General features: G+C 46.1%; 2 protein-coding genes across 4 annotated transcripts in view; one reads left to right on the top strand and one right to left on the bottom strand.

The window, feature by feature from the left end:
- Positions 1–9,173, bottom strand: part of DCAF12 (DDB1 and CUL4 associated factor 12) — a 32,420-nt gene extending 23,247 nt beyond the window's left edge. The window contains exons 1-2 of the mRNA XM_059836782.1: positions 8,944–9,173; positions 7,880–8,134 (exon numbers count right to left, since the gene is read on the bottom strand). Of these exons, the coding sequence (XP_059692765.1) occupies positions 7,880–8,134; positions 8,944–9,024 (336 nt within the window). The 5' untranslated portion in view covers positions 9,025–9,173. The remainder of the gene's footprint in view (positions 1–7,879; positions 8,135–8,943) is intronic.
- A 3,162-nt stretch (positions 9,174–12,335) lies between these two features.
- UBAP1 (ubiquitin associated protein 1) overlaps positions 12,336–14,780 on the top strand; it is a 32,885-nt gene continuing 30,440 nt past the window's right edge. For 2 of the 3 annotated variants that reach the window (XM_059873118.1, XM_059873116.1), the window contains exon 1: positions 12,336–12,483. The gene's annotated coding sequence lies outside the window, so the exon portion shown is untranslated. Of the gene's footprint in view, positions 12,511–14,780 lie in introns of all 3 variants that reach the window. The other variant, XM_059873117.1, reaches the window with a different exon arrangement.

Here is a 14,780-nt window from a genome sequence, read left to right as displayed (position 1 = left end):
GTCAGAGCAGTAACTTCTCCACTTGCTTGGTAAGGAATTTGGCCACTGAGTAGTTTCAAAACAACCATCACCTCCCTTGAGTAAAACAAGCAACCACTGCCTGCACACAGAGATTCTTACACCACCTGGGGCATAACAGGAAGCAAAAGCTGACACGTGAAAGCCACACCTCTGGCTGCCCAGAAATCATCCCTATAAATCCAATACACAGAAGCCAAGATAAGCCACAGTCAACAGACACTTTTAAAGTCAAAAAGAGAGAAATGTTAAGAAACAAGAGAAGAACTCAGCTTAAAGTGCAGAAAATTTTAATACCATTTCAGGAGTTTTAAAGACACCAGAGCAAATAAAATACAAAATATTTTCAACTGTTGAAATAAGTACATCTGCCAACAACTTCAAAGCTGTGTAGACATTAAAAGTCTTGACGAAGTCCTGATAACAGAGAAAATTACTGTACGGTTCAGTTACCTCAAACAGAAATAAGAATTTTTTCCCAGCGACTCATTATATAAAAACTAAAACCCAGCCCACAATGTTTTCACTGGACATAAAAAAACTTCACCGGTCTCCAAACACCGAATTGCGTGTATTTGTCTCTTGATTTTGAGCTTTTCACAAAATTTGGTGCTTCCTTCTAATAAAACATGCATGTCAGTTTTTACTATGCCAAACAACTTAACATCCAGGATTTACCAAATCTGGATTGCTTCGGCCATCTGGCAGAAGTGCAAGGACCACACTTCATCTGTGAGAAACACAGCGGACTCAGCTGCCATGCTCTATGCCAGACAACTGTGTTCTAACAAGGAAACAGACTGGATGACACAGAAGAGAGAAATCCATTTCCCCTCTTTTTTTTAAAAAGCAGTTTAGATGTACAGCTTGCAACAGTGCTATCACTCAAGGATCAAAGCAGACAAGCATGGTTAGGTACTACAGCTGACATAGCCATGAAACTTCATGACCTTTGCACATTTGCAGAGACTGATAGCTACACACGTCTTTTATTTTGGCCTGCAGAAGTGATGAGAAGTCATTTTGGCAAATGGCTTCCCTGCAATTACTACACAGCTGTCCTCCTGGCTGTCCAACCTGCTTATGATCAAGTTAATCAAGAAACTACCTCACTTCACTGATGAGGAAAGTTCATTAATCAACTTGCCAAAAGTAAAGACTGCAGCAGGGAACAGAGTATCCAAAGATCAGAGTATGAACTGCAAAACCTATCATACTCTTATATGCAATACTGAGAGCAGAATGGTTTACCATGTTTTTTCATTTTTTGGCCTGCCTTTAAGGACACAATAATTTAAGGGGAAGAAACCCAGAAAGCTAACGATCCACTACAGATAAATTTCTTTCCCATGTATCTTCAACTGAAAGCACTCTAAACAGCAAGATTAAAAAAGAGGTCTATGAATGCCATTTCAAGGCAGCACAGACTCATGTCTTCAGCTGCTCCCCCTGCACAAAAAACGGCAGATGAACAGTTCCAAATCCTACCCTATATTTTAGTTGGTTGTAAAATCAATCAAAACAAAAACAAAGGGTGCCATCCTGTTTTTATTACACAAGCAGGATGGATGGAGATCTAAAAGGCACAAATAACATGCATTAAATAGACTGCTCATTCTTCATGCAAGAGCTCATGCTCTGTGCACCAGCTCTTCACACAGTGCTCTCAGAAATCATGGGCACATTCTTGTCATTCATAGTAACTTTTGAAAGAAACCCAACATAAGTACTCTGCCCTGCTAAAAACAGTCACTAAGAGAGACTCAATCACATTCCAGTTTCACAACTGGCTTAAGCCAATCTTTTGAGAATCTACGTGCCTCCTCCTAACCATCTATTTAAACAGCCTCATCAGCCTTGTGACAGTAACTAGTACTCAGGTAGCTGCAAGGTCAACTGTATCTGCCTGGGTGAAACTAACCCTAGAAGAAAACCTGTCTGCACAGAAAGCAGCAAACTGATCCAGATGATTCCCTAGCCACATGCACTAGCCTAGCTCCATAGCTAGTGCTAGCCAAAATGAGCAGGTGGGAACATTCACTTCTGCAACAGCATGCCTCCAGACTAACTAAGGCTCGTCACAAAAAGATTTCACCACAGCCAAGTTGGAAAATTATTACTTGTCCTCCTTCAAATATGTTTTTTGCTAACAAAACAACAAAAGAAGACAATGCTTTTTGTGCTATTACATCAATACTATTTCTGGTCACAACTGAGTAGCAGTGATTGATTTTTCCAAGTTCTCAGCCTTGACTTTTACTCAGATCATAAATATCTTTCTTTTCTGTTCATAAAACACTTGGCATCAGGTTCTTTTTTCTGTAGCAATACAGATTTACTAATATATGCTAAGCCCCAAAGAAACGTGGACACTTTAAACTATCAAACTGCTTTCTGCTAAAGATCAAAATAAAGCAGCATAGAATGGTTTGGGTTGCAAGGAGCCCTTAAAGGTTGTCTTGTCCAAGTGCTCAGCAGGGACATCAGCTAGACCAGGTTACTCAGAACTCTGTCCAACCTGTCCATGAATGCTTCCATGGATTGAGCACTCAGCAGCTGTGTGGGCAACCTGTGCTGGTGTGTCACTACCCTGATGGTAAAGCTTAAGAATCTTCCTTGTATCTAGTGTGATTCTTTTAACTGAAAACCATTACCTCTTCTCCAGTCACAACAAGCCCTGTTCAATTCATCTGTCCCTATCTTTTTTATAAGTTCCCTTTGGGTACTGGAAGGACATGATAAGGCCTTCTCAGAGCGTCCTCTCCGACAGGCTGAACAACTAAAACTCTCTCAGCCTTTCTTGTAGAAGAGGTGCTCCATCCTTCTGATCATCTTGGTGGCCTCCTTTCTGGACTCACTTCAGTCAAGTCCCTGTCCTTCCCATGCTGGGAGCCCAGAGCTGGATGCAGTGCTCCAGGTGGGTCTCAGCAGAGCAGAGCAGAGGGGCAGAATCCCCTCCCTGTCCTGCTGCCCACAGGGCTCTGGATGCAGCCCAGGACACGTTTGGCTCTCTGGGCTGGGAGTGCCATGGCAGGGCATGTGCAGCCTCTCACCCACAGCACCCCAAGTCCTTCTGGGCAGGGCTGCTCTGGGGCTGCTCATGCCCAGCCTGTGCTGGTACCAGGGGTTGTCCCAGCCCAGGTGCAGCACCAGCAATTGGCCTTGAACTTTATGACGTTCTCATGGACCCACTCCTCAAGCTTGTCTCTGCATGGCATCCCATCCTTCAGGTGTATCAAAGCACCCCTCAGCTTGGTGCTGTCATCAAACTTGCTGAGAGTGCACTTGATCCCTCTTCTATGCCATTAATGAAGATATTAAAGAACACTGGTCCCAGTACAGATCCGTGAAGGACTCCACCCGTCCAACCAACTCTCAGGATGTGTTATCCAACCAATGCCTCACCACCCAACAGTCCATCCACCAAATCCAGCTACCTCCAATTTAGACAGAAGTTATGGGGGACCTTTCAAAGGCTTTACAAAAGTCCAGGTAAATTATATCTGAAACCCTTTCCTTGGCCACTCCTGCCATCACTGCATCACAGAAGATCTCTGGTGTGTCAGGTAGGACTTACCCTTGGTGAAGCCATGCTGGTTGCCTCAATTCACCTCCCTGTCCTCCATGTGCCTTAGCAGAGTTTCTAGGAGGAAACTAGATCCCATGATCTTCCCAGGCATAGAGGGGAGGCTGACAGGCCAGTAGTTCCTGGAGTCCTTCTTTCTACCATCTCTTCAGATATACAATGGCTTCCCTTTTCCAGCCACCTGGGACTTCATCTACCTGATATGACTTTTCAAACATCATAGGGAATGGCAAGTACACCAGCTACGCTAACATGCACTAATCTTAGCACAAAACTTACAAACAGGTAAGGCAACTCAAACAGTAGAGGCAACTCAAGTGTGTAATGGCCTTGCACATCCTTCTTGAAAGGATCCCAAGCGAAACAATCCACAATATAAAGAAACTACCTGAGAAGTGAGGAGAGGTAAAAGCAGCCAGCAAGTTGGTTGACTTTGAATTCACATTTCCTGAGACAAGACCCTGAAATGAGGCACTCCACCTTTCTGTGAAACTCTGAAGCACTACCAGCTAATAGCCTCAGACTCTGATGTTACTGCACTTGTGCAGTGCCAAAATCACATTTATAATTTTTTATTTGCATTTGGCCCTCTGTGTTTAATTTCAGGGGTTGGGAGACAGTTAACACATACTGACAGATGGCAAAGGATGGAGAAGCAACAGACGTTTTCTGCTAAAGGGCCTGCCTACAACTCACACCATACCTGGAACAGAAACTACCAGACAGAGACAAGTATCACATGCAGTTGACAGAAAATACTCTTGAGACAAGAAACCAACACCAGGCTATTTGGTCACGAGCCACTGAAAGACATGTGAATGGAGATATCAACTACAGGCATCAAAGGTTTATTTACACCGAGTTTCAGTCACTGTTCACTGGACTTTGAGTAGAGCTACAAACTGGAGGAGACTTCTCATTTCCTACATGTGATCAGAAATGAGCTGTCACCTCCTGACATATGCAAAGCCAGAAGACACATTAACTTGCAAAGCAAGGGAAAATCATTTTCCTCATAAACAGTTCACATTCACAGACAGAGGAGGAACTTCCCATTGTAGTCTCACCACAATCCCAGGACGACAAGACCGGGCTGTAATTGTATGAGATGCACAGAACAGACATAGGATCTCTTGAAACAAGTTTAAAGTCTCTAATAGGAAATGAGAGCTGGAGATCTACAGCAGGGCAGCCAAGGCAACACAGCAATCTGCTGAAGAAAAGGTTTCAGCCAGCATTCAGAAACCAACCCAAGCATGCCTTGGAAAAGCTGCCTCAGAAATCAGGACAGAGCATTCAGAAAGGAAGTTTTTAAATACAAATACATCTACAGGGCTTGCCTGGAAAAAGAAAAAAGAAAACAGATTCCAAGAAATATATTCTCAAGCAACTGGAAACTAATTAGCTGCTTGAATTTAGGGAATGATTTACAGCTCTTATAGTTTTTCATCTTTAACTATGCAATTAGAGAAAGGATTATATCTTGAACATGTACACGTAACTAACAGAGCAAAAGAAGCTGAAAAGTTATTACAGAAACTACTTTTTAGATGCTACTTTTATTCTTTATAATTTCTTGAAATAGTAAAGAGGGGGAAAAAAACCGATCAAAACACAGGAATCTTGTATTCTATGTTTTTGTCTGCCATAAGCCTGTCTCATGAATTTCTCTATGAAGCCTGAACAGAAGACTGTAGATTACAGACCATATCTTCTTCTGAGACAGTTTCTTCTATATATCTTCACAGCATCAGTTTTTGGTAATTTAGATACCTATCAGAACACACTCTAAATGTCTGCACCCCTCTAAAGTTCCCTGCTCATTCATTTGAATTGGAAAAACATTAAGGAGCCCATTGCATGCAAGGTCTAGGAAATTCTTGCAAACAGGAATCCTGGCTCTGCAAAGACCAAGTGAAAAGTCTGGGCAATTTCATTTGAAATTTTAGATGCTTGAATGCTTGCAATAGTTCCCATATTTTTCAGTCGACCAGAAAAAGCATACACTTTTACAGAACACAAATATCTGAAATATTTGATTTACAGCCACTCAACTATGAGCACCATGGTTCTGGAGAAGAATAAATTTATTTCACTTCCTGGAATAGTTTTAAAGATAAAAAGTTACTCCATATAATTGAACAAATTATCATCTTCACCAAAAAAAGAGTAATTGACAGAAACCTCCATATTTTCTTCAGTATTTTTATAGTAACTAGTACTGCCAAGTGATTAAAACCAAACTTCCTCCTCTATGACAAGAGTGTATTTTTGTTTTGTCTTTAAGAACACTGAATCCTCTTGGCACTGCACAGTGAAGGGTAATTTATAAATTAAATGCTAAAAGCAATCAGTGCCACAGTCAAGCCTTGATTAAAATAACTGCTATAGTTTATATTTTTCTCTTGCATTAACTTTAATTAAGTGCAACTCCAATGCAACAAACCTCACTGAAGTCAACCAAGGTGTTTTCGATTTACTCCCAACTTGAATACCACAACTTCAGCATATGAGAATCAGCAAAGGCATTTTTCTTTAATAGGTCACTCACTCAGGAGATGAGAGAGAAAAATCTCATAATTAGAGTGTAGAGTTTAACGCTTTACTTGTTCAAATGTGAGCACAAAGCAAACAAGGTACAGCTATTACAGCAGTCATAATTCATATATGGTCTTTCACAATGCTTCAGGGACTTCTTCTCCAATCACTCTTTTTTGCTCAATGACAGAGGAGGTCTGTCTTTAACATTAAGTCTGGCTGTGGACAAACACCCTTGATTGCAGCATGTGCAAAGGGAACAACAATACTACTGAATCCCTCTTCAGCTTCACGATTGTTTGGTTCCAAACAATTTTCTGCAAGGTTGCATTACCAACCCACTTGCCCATTATCTTCACTGCAGATGCGCCTGAGCTACAAAAGTTACAGAACACAGCAAAATCATGGCAACCCTCTAAAACACACAGTTCATCTCGCTAGAGTAAGCAAGATTTTTAGGAGCTTGTGTTTCAGCAGGAGTTTGTCTCCCGTAAGCAGCTCTACAACCACAACCAGTGCTGGCTGCTGACTGGCTGAGGAGATGAACGTACGTGGAAAAAGTAGGCAGAGAGATTCTATTTTGAACTTATTGCTGTTAAAAGACTGCTGTGTTTATACAGTTTGGCCCTGCTTCTTAAGAGCTACTGCATAAAAGCCTCCCCCTGTGCAACTGTGAATAATAACAGAACATCTCAGAATGTTTCATCAGAAATGGAAAAAAGCAGCCCACTGACTCTTGCTGGTCAGACCACTGAGCATGGCTTCGGCACAGAAAGATCTTGAGGTAAAGAAGCAATTGCAGCAACTGGTACTCTCTGAGATTTAAGAGCTGCTACATCTGCATTCATTCCTTGTAACCCTCAATTCCCTTCTGTGGCACCAACTAACCTGCAATTTAGGATTTTGCACTAATTCAGTCAACTCCTTGCATGAAATTGCAACCAATGAACTCTTGGGCTACTACCTCTGGTGGTGAATATTACCCATGAAATTTGATCTCCTCCATTTACTAATCCCACAGGACACCATTTTAATATTCTCCTGAAATGTTTCAAAGCATGACTTCCAGAACCTGAAGAGTTCTCAGTTTTTGTAAGCATGTAAAGAATAAACCAGAGAAGCTATTCAAACTGGAAAGAGTTTTAGAGTAAAGAATTATGAAGTCAACAAGCAACACTGAAGATCGAAAGTTCTTTTTATTTTTTTTCTTAAGCTCAGAACATTTCTGGCTGCTCTGACAAATACTGGAGTTTAACCCCAGTTTTAGAACAACTTTTAAAAGCCATCAGCACAGAACCATATGTATAACAAAACTGTATAAGATTGAGTGTAACAGAAAAAAGGAACCTTAGCAGCAAGTTTGGCCAAGCACTGACAGCAACGTTAGAAACGCTAGTATCTGTCCATTAGCTTCTCATCTGCAGGACAAAATGAAAGATCCAATCCCACTGTTGCTCTTCATCCTGCAACCAGGTGTAAATTGCTCTGTAACATCTCACAGATGCTTCCAGAGGTGCCTCGCTAGGGCTTACAGTGCCACATATTGAGACGAGAATAGATCATCCCTAAGCATTGCTTTCACTGAAAGTTAATTGGGCGCGATTTTGACTCCACTCCTAATTCCTAATGTTTTCCCTGGTCATCCACACACTTTGATTATGGTAAGCATCATTTGAGGGTAAAGATGGAATAATTAACGGAGGAAAGGGAAACAAAACAGCGAGAGGTGGCACTCACCGTGTTGCATTTTGTCCCGCACACCACTTGCCGGTGGTTTAGCCACTGGGAGGCAAACACTTTATTGAGTGTTCCAAGATGAAACTCCCTCTCCTTCAGGAGGCTGGGAAGCTGCTGGGCTGCATATCCATGCAACAAGCGGTGGTAGCTGGACTCATTCTGCATCTGGACCTCTCTCCCTTTCACGTAGTACACTAGAGATCTTTTCACCGGCGGGAGCCTTTTCCTTTTGTGAACAGAGTGATCCCACCCGTACTGTGGATAATAAAGTTAGACACTGGATAAAGCAACTAAAACAAACTTTAAGACACCACCCTTTCAAATTCAACGATATTCCCGGCAAATCCCTGAAGCCTTTGGAACACCGCGCACAGAAATTAACTCGGGAATGCTGATAGAGCCTTTAGCAGCGTGAAATTAAACATAAATATCTGCTAAAGGAGTAACACGGCGACAATATAACGACAGTCGGTGGCGGATCGGCACCGTTGGTACGCCAAATGCTCACGGGAAGAAGCAGAGCGCTTGGAACAGGAGAGGAGCAGCGCGCACAGCCCTCCCCCTCAGCTTGGCAGGCGTAGGGGTGACACCCAGGTGACTCCCCGATACCGACCGCGGCGCTCGGCCTCCTCCGGCCGGGCCAGAGCCATCCAGCTATCATCGCTACGCGGCACCGACGAACAACGGCCGAGCCCAACGGGGCACCGCGAGCCCCGGGGCGCGGGCACAAAGGGGGGGACTGACCCTGGGACCAGGGGTGCCCTCCTCCCCCGTGACCCTGGCACTTGGGGGCTGCCCCTCTTGGAGTGACACCAGGACCGGGGCTGTCCCTCCCCAGGTGACACCGAGATCGGGGCCTCCTCATCCCTGGCTACCACCGGGACCGTGGCTGCCCCTCCCCAGGAGCCCCAACCCTCCAGGACACCTTCCTTCCCCATCCCTCGGTCAGGGTCACCCACTTCCTCCCGGGGACCGGCACGTCCGCCGCGCCCCGGGAACGAGTGCTTCTCTCCCTTCCCACCACCGGGAACAAGCGCTTCTCCCTACCCCATCTCACCCCTTACCTGCTCCCCCGGGAGTCCCCCGGTCCCCGCGGCAGCAGACGCCGCCGCTTTCCGCTTCCTGCTAACTGTTTTCCGGGCCATAGTAGAAGGATGAGGAGGATGTGGACGAGGAGCGGCCCCACATGGAGCGGGACGGGGCGGTTCGGGGCATATGGAGCGGGACCGGGCCCGGGCTCAGTCCCCCAGGCCCCGCCGGCCGCGCCTCACGGCATTTTACAACACCACGTGGTTTCGGGTTTTTTTTTCTCTTTTTACGACAGTCGAGTCGCAGCTTTGCGGCGGCGGTTCCGCCCCGCCCGGGTACTCTGTTGGCTAGCAACCGGAGAGCAAGCCGACCACGCTCCCGCTGCCGTTGCCATGGCAGCGGAGCCAGCGTGGTGAGGGTGTGACGCCCTCTAGCGACGAGGCGGGCTCAGTACAAGGTGGGGGTTCGGGAACCCCTCCCAAGAAACGGAGATTTTCCCAAATCCTTCGTGTTTGATCAGACTGTCAGCGCCCCAGGAAAACCGAGACACTTGTGCCTGCCCAGTCTGTCAGGGTCCCACTATGGGGACAGAATTAGAGAATCAGTTAGGTTGGAAAAGACCTCTAAGCTCACCCAGTCCAACCTATGAGTGAACACCATCCTGTCAACCAGACCATGGCACTGAATGCCATGTCCAGTCTTTCCCTGAAGATCTCCAGAACGGTGACTCCTTCACCTCCCTGAGCAGCTCATTCCCAAAGTCTAAACACCCATTCTGTGAAAAAATTCTTCCTAATGTCCAACTCTTCACTGAATAGTGAATAGTCCACTGGATCAGAAGGTGGTTCAGCTGACTTTTTCAGGGTCACATGGAAACACAAAAACCCCTTTGAGGGTTTCTACATCCTTAGCTGGTCTCTTGGCACCCCAGGAAAGATTCAGGAATGCACACCAAAAGCATTAGAGAGAATTAGAGAGACCATCTCCCAGGGCTGCACACTGAGGTATTTTACACACTGTTAGTGCTCTTGAAGGACTCACACCTTGAAGGACAGTTTATGGGACAATAATCTTTTATTAACGTAATAGAAAACTGTAACAGGTTAAGGTGCAAAGATTGCAGGTGGTAAGATCTGGCTGCAAAAACATATTCAGAGCAATTGGGATAAACAATCACCATCATAGAGTAAAGCTCTGACAGGTTCAACCTGATCAGTCAGTCAATCCCAGAAGCTACAGTGGAGCCTTCCCTAACCGGTCCACATTTTAAACTTACTTTTATACTGTTTTTGCGCTAGTTACTCTATTTTTAATAGAGTCACTCTAGCCATGTCTAGAGTAACTATAGTAACATCTAGTCATGTCCAGTGTGGGGTGGCTGTACCTTGGAGGGGGGTAATGTCAGTGTCACACCTGATGTAGCCTCTGGGATGGAGGTGGGCATTTGTGACCTTGCCACGGTAGCTGCTTCAGTAGCACGGCATCCCATTTTCCTCCTTGTTTTCAGCTGTTATACAGTTGATCTGCACCTCTGTTGAAATCCTCTTGCCAGGATTTCAACAGAGCCTGGCCGTGGTGTCTCCAGTCCGCTCCACCTCCCTTCAGTCCCCATTAACATGGATTGTGTGTGGGAAGGTGGGCATGCTGACCACATCCCACCCAGGGAGTCGTAACTGCGCTTTACCCTCTGTTTTCTGTACTGTTATAAGTTCTGCTGAAATGTGAATGTAACTCCCCAGTTTTCTCTAACTTTACACAGAGTCATTTTCCTGTTGCAATGTAGGGTTGCAAACCCTGTATTTGCAAGGGTTAGGCCATGGTGTGCATCAGCCAGCCAGCCTGCTTCTAAGTTTGTTATCAAAGCCTCAGGAATTCATCAAGGCTACTGAAACATAAACTGTGCAAAATTAAGAAAGAAGAGGCTGAGAAACTGAATACCAAGACTGCAAGGACTGAATAACAGGACTGTGAAACACCTGGACTGTAACCAATCACACACTCTGAGAAGTGCAGGCAGAAAACGAGTCAACAAGACAAAGGCACCAATCAAGAAGCGTGTACTTAGTAGTAGAATCTATAAATATGTCTGTAATGTAAACAATAAACAGCTTCTGCTTAATCATATTGGTTAGTTGTCCAGGAGTCCTGAATTTCCCACATTTTCCCACACATTCCACCTGGAAAATCACTTACTGCTGGGGAATTAAAGAGATAACATTTGCACGTATTTGCATTTCATTGTACCCCTTTGAGTTCCATGTGGAAAGATGAGTGCTTTTTCTGATGTCCACATGGCTCATACACTCATTTTCTGTGATTTCAGAGGCAAAGCTTCTTATGATCCAAACCCAGGAATCACTACTTGCCAGTGGAATTGCTGGGTAGAGAAACAAGGAAAGCATGTGATATGCAGACTGGCTTTAAGGAAAAGCCAGCTTCTGACCACCTGATATCTGATGGTGCCTCAAGTCACATGGAATCAGTACACATTTTCCTGACGTATACAACATTGGTTTTATGACCTTTATTCTGTGTTTTCATTTAACCAACCCCAAAGACAAGGGTGCTGTGAGAAGCCAAACTGAAAAAGAAGCCATAAAAGAACCCTTCAGGCTTTCCAGCTTCCTCTGAGGATACAAGCAGTAATTCCAGTTTGGCCATTTTCAGTCATGACTTACCATGATGAACTCTCCTCTCCGTATTCACCCCCACAAACACAACTACCACACCCATTTTGGACAAAACCCCTCCATTTCGGAAAAAGGACTGCTCAAAAGGCTGAAAACCCAGCGGAAATGTCCCCTGAGCCCCTGGGGAGGGTGAGGTGGCCGTGGCTGCTGAGGGAAGGGGCTGAAGGGTGTGGGATGAAATGGCTTCTCTGTGTCCCACTCACCACCTTCATCAGCCCCTTGGGGACGATGCACAGCTGGGAGAGGGGCAGGAGGCGCTGCAGGAGCTCCTGCAGGAACTGGGAACAGAAGCAGGGACCAGAGCAGGTACAGGGACAGTGACAGAGACAAGGGCAGGGGCAGCTAAAGGGATAGGGATGGGGGCAGGGATAGGGATAGGGACAGGGACAGGGATAGGAACCGCAACAGGGGCAGGGAGGGGACAGGACAGAGGCGGGGATGGAACAGACACGGGCAGGGACAGGGGCTGGGCTGTGACAGCGACGGAACAGGGCAGAATGAGGGATGCAACACGGACAGCGGCTGGTAAGGGGATGGAACAGGAGCAGGAATGGGACCAGGACAGGGTCACGGCTGGCAAAGGCAGGCGACGGCGGCAGGAAGGGGGACGGGGACACGGACACTGACGAAGGACTGACTCTCCGGACCCCGCCTCCAGGAGAGGCGTGGCTCTGCCGACGCCCCGCCCCTCCCCATTTCGGTGACGCCACCACCCTCCGCTCCCGATTGGCCCGGCGGGCGCAGGTGACGCCACAGCGTGACGCCATCCCGCCGGCGGGGCCCAGACAAGATGGCGTCGCCCGGGTCCGGCGGCGCCGAGCGGGGCCCGTAGGGACGGCGGGCGGTGACCGCGGGACGGCGGGACATCGGGGCCGAGGGCCGCAGGTACCGGGCTAGACTGGGGGCACGCAGGTACTGGGTGGGGCAGCGAGGCTGGAGCGCCGCAGGTACGGGCGGGGACCGCGGGGGCCGCCGGTACCGGGCGGGGGCAGCTGGGGACGGACCGCGCCCCTGCTTCTTCTCCGGGGACAGGAACCCTTCTCTCCCGTTCGGTAGAACCGCTGTAGGGTGCCGGCACTCGGCCCAGGGCTGGACTCGAGGAGCAGGGCGGGGTGACGCTCCTGTCCCACAGGCTCCAGCTTTCCAGCGGTTTCCGGGACCGCCGGAGTTAAGGGAATGTCTTTCTGCCTAGTAAGCCTTGATGAGTTTGCCCTTGGTGAGTTTGCTCGGTGGCTGTTGAAATCCGAGTAAGCTGCTGGTGTCCGTGATGTTCGGAAGTGCTTCCTCGCAGTAACTAAATCGGTGAAGAACCAAAAAAAATCTGATTTTCTTTGGGGGTGTGGTGTGTGTCGAGTCTGCCTTCAGGTAACTTGTTAATTTCTGCCTCTTGTGCTGTGCAAATCACGGTGCTCATCTTCCCTGTACTACTTGTGACTTTAGAGTTCTGCTAAATCACGGAGCATTCACTCTTTGGCTGCATCTCCTTGTAGGCTAAAGATCTTTATTTCATGGGTTGTGGCCCTACACTTCTCTTTTTATGCTGATCACCAGTTTCTGGATCTTTTCCAGTTAGCTGTTCTGTTTTTGATACATCTTTCCCAGAGTATGAGATGCAAATATCCCATAGATGTATACATTGGTGTAAGAAAATTTCAGTTGTTTCAACTTCCTGATAATGCTTTGTGATCCCTTTAGCTCAATGTTTACTAGAAGTAAGACATTCAATGCATTTATTTATGTTTAGTATAATAAAGGGCTGTCTTCCTGTTTTGATAGCTCAAAATTTATCCTACTAAAGGGATAAATTTGTTCTGGGGTTTTTGGTTTTGATTTTTTTTTTTTAATTAGTAAAAGACATAACAATAGATGAAAATGAATAGCTGCCTTATTAACTGGTTTTATTCCTCATGTCATTAAAAAAGTTGAAAGAAGTGAAAAAAACCCTTGTCACGTAGAAATGTTACACCACTGATGTTGTCTCATTAGACTGGAGATAAGCAGATGGACTCTGGCACTTGGCTGTGGAACTAGTATAGCTGCCATCCCAGACCCAGTAAAATGAATTTGTGTTGGGTTTAAGCACTTTGAGGTCGATATTCCTTACGTGACTCACTTTGTCGAGTGAGTGTTGCCAAACTAAGGGGCAACTGGGTTGTGCTTGATGATGTAACTTCAGTGGCTGTGCTGCTGATGGAAGGCTTGCTGCATCCCACAGCCTGTTAAGGCACTAAGAGATTGTTGTGGGAGCTTGGTGAGGGGATCTTATTCCTACTCCAGCTGGGATCCAGGGTGTTGAGGAAAAAGAGGAAGTGCTGCAGTTAGCCAGACCTCTTCATCACCTTCCCTTACCAACATGGAGCATGGGACCTTCTGCCCTTCTGCAGGCGCTCCTGCCATGGCTGGTTTCCTGGCATTTTTCAGGCAAGAGTGGGGAAAACCTGTTTTGGCCTCCTTCCCTTTTATCCACAGGGAAAATCTGTGTAGCTGTGCAGCAGGCACGGGCAGGGGGTGGGCTGAGGTGCTGCCTGTGGCAGCAGCAGGAGGAGTGTTTTCAGGCGTGTGCGGGGTGGTGTTGGGTTACAGCACCACGCAGAACTGCTGCTCAATGACTTCAGTTTCCCCTACACACAGAGCTGCAATTCAGAAGTGCCAGTGGTTCTTAAGGTTACTGTTTCCACTGGGTGACTTAAAACTTTTTAGGCAAAAACCTCAATTCTAAGGGCATGGAAACAAAAAAGTGTGTAATTTTTAAATAGCTTTTGCTCGTTTGTGGATTTAGTCTCAGAAAAAAAACTAAAACTGATGGTCGATTCCTTGCCTCACCACCTGTACTTGGCCTGCACAATTGATATCTTCTTTTGTTTTTTTTTTTTTTTCCTTTCTTGTGCATGCCCTGTGGCACAAAGGAGTCAGGGAAGAAGTTGCTGCTACTAAAGTGCTGTTCAAGTGTGAGGTGTGAGCTGAAAGAAACAGACATGAAACTTTAAAGGGAAAACCAAAAAACTCTCATATTTAACATATGTGAATCAATGGGTGTTAGTTTCTTTTTAATGAAGATAACTTAAATTTTCAGAATATTGAAAGAATGAGTATACTGGTCAGCTGGGAGATTTACTAGATAGTTTATGTTGATGGATAGAAAAATTGTAATGGTGAAAAATCATCAAAAGCATGTGGAAGAG

This window comes from Haemorhous mexicanus, chromosome Z, assembly GCF_027477595.1.
Source record: "Haemorhous mexicanus isolate bHaeMex1 chromosome Z, bHaeMex1.pri, whole genome shotgun sequence".
Taxonomy (NCBI): domain Eukaryota; kingdom Metazoa; phylum Chordata; class Aves; order Passeriformes; family Fringillidae; genus Haemorhous; species Haemorhous mexicanus.
The sequence above is the reverse complement of the archived record's forward strand: the minus strand, read 5'-3'. Positions and strand labels throughout refer to the sequence as shown.